This window comes from Penaeus monodon, chromosome 1 (genome assembly GCF_015228065.2).
Source record: "Penaeus monodon isolate SGIC_2016 chromosome 1, NSTDA_Pmon_1, whole genome shotgun sequence".
Taxonomy (NCBI): domain Eukaryota; kingdom Metazoa; phylum Arthropoda; class Malacostraca; order Decapoda; family Penaeidae; genus Penaeus; species Penaeus monodon.
In genome coordinates, this window is record NC_051386.1 from 62,330,464 (window position 1) to 62,335,463 (window position 5,000).

At 34.5% G+C, this 5,000-nt stretch overlaps 1 protein-coding gene across 1 annotated transcript in view; it reads right to left on the reverse strand.

The window, feature by feature from the left end:
• Window positions 1–5,000, reverse strand: part of LOC119575377 (lipase 3-like) — a 25,178-nt gene that overhangs the window by 4,268 nt on the left and 15,910 nt on the right. Inside the window, exons 6-8 of the mRNA XM_037922953.1 lie at window positions 2,881–2,973; window positions 2,042–2,200; window positions 584–668 (exon numbers count right to left, since the gene is read on the reverse strand). Coding sequence (XP_037778881.1) covers window positions 584–668; window positions 2,042–2,200; window positions 2,881–2,973 — 337 coding nt within the window. The remainder of the gene's footprint in view (window positions 1–583; window positions 669–2,041; window positions 2,201–2,880; window positions 2,974–5,000) is intronic.

The following is a 5,000-nucleotide window of genomic DNA, read 5'->3' on the forward strand; positions in this document are numbered from 1 at the left end:
GGGGAAATTATGATGACCAATTCTTTTTTATATAATTATTATTATCATCGTTATTATCCCTCTCCACCATAACCATTGTGATTATAACTAAAGCTATAACATCAATTACAACAATAATAATGCTGATAATAAGCATGAAGATGATGATGATGATGATGATGATGATGATGATGATGATGATGATGATGATGATGATGATAACATTTTTTAATGTAAATGCTATCTTCACTATTTCATAACTATATTATAATCATTATCTTTTTCATCTTCATTGCCAATATTGCTCTCATTATCATTATCATTGCCACCATAATAACTATTACTAAAGTAATTTCATTATCTATTTCTTAATTAATAATCTGCATAAGATATACTCTTTTTTTATTCATATACTTAATTATTTTTTGTCATTTAATCTGTCACTCTTTCTATATCTTCACACGTACTTCCTACTCAGCTTCATTATTTTTCCTTTTATTCAATCAATTCTTTCATTAATCTCACTCCCATCTTCACATCCTTGTAACGTAATACTTGGAAAACATCGAATCCCTTAGGTTAAGGGAACAAAAATCCTTCCCACCTGACATGACCAGCTGTGCGTAATGATTAACGGTGTGAACAGACGCCCCGGCAGGTGTGTGCGCCAGGATTATAGGGAGAAAGTCCTGGGGATATTAATGGGAGTCATAATACTGCATATTACGTGGATAAATCATTTACAGAAGGACGTGGCATGTAGCTGACTTTCTAGTAAGGAGTTTTTTTCTGTCTTTGTTTGCTTGTCTGTCTGTTTGTTTGTTTGTCTGTCTGTTTGTCTGTCTGTCTGTCTGTTTCTGTCTCTATCTCTATCGCTATATCTGTCTCTATCTCTGTCTCATTTGCTCCCTAAAAGGTTGTGTGCACAAAATGTAAATTAGATAGTTTAGTATTTCCTTTATCATTATCATCGTTATATAAAGATCCTGAAAGACTGGATACAAATACAATGTATATGCATATATCTTTAACTTATATTATGACACTTTAATTGAATTGTCTCTGTCTCTTCTCTCTCTCTCTCTATCTATCTATCTATCTATCTATCTATCTATCTATCTATCTATCTATCTATCTATCTATCTATCTATCTATCTCTCTCTCTCTCTCTAACTATCTATCTATCTATTTATCTCTCTCTCTCTCTCTCTCTCTCTCTCTCTCTCTCTCTCTCTCTATTACTCTCTCTCTCTCTCATGTGGTATAGTTACGTAACAAAGGACACGCATAAAAGAAAAACATGGGATGTACCTGACTTTCTTTTTTCAAGAATAGTACCGAATGTTTTATTTCCATATCAGTGTGGTGAATGTTCCGGACAAGCTACCTAAATACATAATGAAAAGCCCTTCCCACCAAGAGATAAGTTAAACACAAATACACACAACGCACATCACTTATTTCTGTGTACTTTGCAAATATAATTTACAGCAAAATATATACCATGCAGCAGTGCGTGTTATTGACAGAATATGTTATACAGACCGTTAATTGTGTGTCTCAAAAAATTAATGTTGAATTAATATGTCAGGCATTACAACATATGACGTAAGAGGAGTATGTTTCATAACAGATTCAGTTATATTTGTACAATGTAAGCATGTACAAGCATTCTCCGTCCTATTTTGATTTTTCTGCTATTTTCTAAGGACTATATTTTGTTTACCGATGGTTAATACATGTGTATGTCAATGTGTGTGTGTGTGTGTGTTTGTTTGTGTGTGTGTTTGATTGTGTGTGTTTGTGTGTTTGTTTGTTTGTTTGCATGTGTGTTTATTTGTTTGTTTGTGTGTGTGTGTTTTTGTTTGTTTGTTTTTTGTCTGTATTTATTTTTCTATGTGTTTTGTTTGTGTGTTTGTGTTGTGTGTGTGTGTGTGTGTGTGTGTTGTTTGTTGTTGTTTGTGTGTGTGTGTGTGTGTGACTGTGTGTGCGTGACTGCACCACAAAATCTTGCAAGAACCCATGAACCTAACAACAACAAACCCCCCCTGCAGAACCATACCTTCGGAATTTCGTCAGGGTCTGGACCGGCAAGGAGGAAGAGAAAGTTATAACAGATTTCAGCCGTGACAGCCTCCACGTCACAGTAGGTCTCGACGAAGAGATCCATCAGCTCGGAACTGGGCAGGAACTCACCTACGCCGAGGAGTGTGGCGATGAACTGCAGGGGAAGGTCGAGAGTAGTTATACGTAATAGCGGTGTCCATTCAGGGTGGAATGTATGTGCATATATCTTTAACTTGGGGTGTTTACTCTAATGCTGTTTAAATGAAACGGTGGTGTTATTCAGAATGATCTAAGTGTGAGTGTAATATATGATGTTTATGTAAGAGGGATATATATATTTATAACGATCGAATGCTACTGAAGTGTAATATTGATAGCTGTTAAGATTTGTCTAACATTTACGAGGTATAATGATGATATCTCTTCAGACGATCTAGGTCTACCCGAGTGTACTAGTGATATCTATTCAGATTTATCTAATGCCACTGAAGTATAATATCGATATTCATTCAGAATAATCCAAAGCTTCGATAGATGATAATTCAGATAACTGGCAGCAGAGTAAGAGGGAAATACTTACTATTAAACTTACAATTAGATTCTTACTTACTATTAGATACCATTAGATAAATAGTATCAGTTACCATTAGATACTTACTATTAGATACCCTTAGATAAATAGTATTAAGTACCCTTAGACACTTACTATTAGATGCTAACTTACTTTTAGACACTTACCATTACACACTTATTTACTATTAGATACCATTAGATAAACAGTATAAGTTACCATTAGATTAGACGCTTACTACGGCATACTTATGAGATACTTACGTCTAGATCATCAGAGTAAGGAGCCAGAGACATAATAGGTCCTTCAGCATTGTTCATAAAGGCAACGGGAGCCATAGCAGCCATGGCTCGAATCTGTACACAAGAAAAAGGTTGGATCTCATAGAAAAGGGTTGGATCTCATAGAAAAAAGGGTTGGATCTCATAGAAGAAAAGGGGTTGGATCTCATAGAAAAAGAGTTGGATCTCTTAGAAAAAAAGATAAGACCTCATAAAAAGGGATTAGAAATTACGGAAAAGGGATTACAAATCATAGAAAGTACTATAAAGGAATAGCCAAATATTTATTGGAGGTTTGAATCTGACGAATAAATACCATCATGATTTTATCTAATATGAATTCATTAATATAAAAAAAACTAACATATATATTTATCTCACCATCATGATTATTATTATTTGAAAGCACAATTGCATGAAATGGATGGTATGGAAAGTAATTAAAGTGCAAGTGTTATAATTTTTTTTTTATTATACTTTATATAAAAAGAATTCTGGTAATCCATTCATTAACAAACTATAAATATGTATTAAGGTGGTTCAATAAAACTCGTTGTTTAGCTAATGTATTTAGATGATAAATGATTGCGTAAATTTTATACTGATTTCCTTACCAGTTTTGAGAGAGAGGCAGAGAGAGAGAGAGAGAGAGAGAGAGAGAGAGAGAGAGAGAGAGAGAGAGAGAGAGAGAGAGAGAGAGAGAGAGAGAGAGAGAGAGAGAGAGAGAGAGAGAGAGAGAGAGAGAGAGAGAGAGAGAGAGAGAGAGAAGAGAGAGAGAGAGAAAGAGAGAGAAAGTAAGAAAGAAAAAAGGCCAGACAGTCAACCAGACAGATAGACACACAAATACAGAGAACAAAAGGAAAATAGCTGGGAAAAATAGAGATGTGTGAGCAGTATAATGAGGTTTAGGAAGCGTGTTACTAACTAGACTGTAAAACCTCTCTTTTTTTAACACTGAAATCCAGATTTCCCTTCAAAATAGTGCTGTTAAATCTTCGACGAGAAAAGAGCTTAATTATTTAGAAATACGCAGAACGCAGTATGAAAAACATGTCTCATTTTTCGATAAAAAAATGCTTCGTTATTATATTTGCCAGAGATATTATGTTGCACAAAGCTACGTTTTGTCAACACAAGGCATTAAAAGATAGATCACAGAACACGGGTAATTTGCTTAATGATATGAACGGGAGAAATATTCCAATATATGTTTAATTATCATGGAGGCATTTTCAAAGCCTTTTCAAGCTGAAAAATATATTTAATTAAATTCGAATAATGTTTTAAGAATTAGTGCCTGTCATCAAACTAAATGTACGTTATCGCGTTCATCATAGTAAATGCGCTTTGTCTTGATAATTAACTCGTGCATGATGTACTCGAGATGAGATCCAGATAGATTAACTGCTGTTTTGTCAACTTCATTATCTTAGTATCGAACTTGAAAAACGTGTCGAGTTTTTGCAGAGTGGTTATATTAAGTCAAATAATTAATCTCTGTCGTTTGGTGTGAGTTAATTTTTAACAGGGTTAGTATCGTCTTGGTAAGCATCATTATCGCTATCATTTTAGATAGGATCGTTACCATAGCATCTCCATCATCACATCGCCGTTATCAATATCAATGTCATCATCATCGTCATCATCATCATCGTCATCACCGTCATCGGAATCATCATCATCATCATCATCATCATCATCATCATCATCATCATCATCATCATGACTGTCATTATAAATATCAACATCATCTTTATCAGCATCGTTGCTATCCTTAATGAAATCCTCGTAATTAGAACGCTGTTTGTCATATATCATAGTAAAATGTATATATTCCCCTGATAAACCCCCGTTGTGTGTCACCTCAAGGCATCAAGTTACTCGGGGCGGGGGAGGGGGGGGAGGTTGTATTTAAAATTCTAACGTGCGTGTTGTACTTGTAAGCTTTCTAGTTAGTGATACTCGAATCGATTCCCTGATATAGATACGTAATGCGTACAGTCAAAAAAGAAAAAATAAAGAAAAAACAAAATCGTCACCTTTTTATGGTCAATAAGGAGCTGAACTTTTTTTTTTTTTTTTTTTTTTGCTAACGCCAGAAT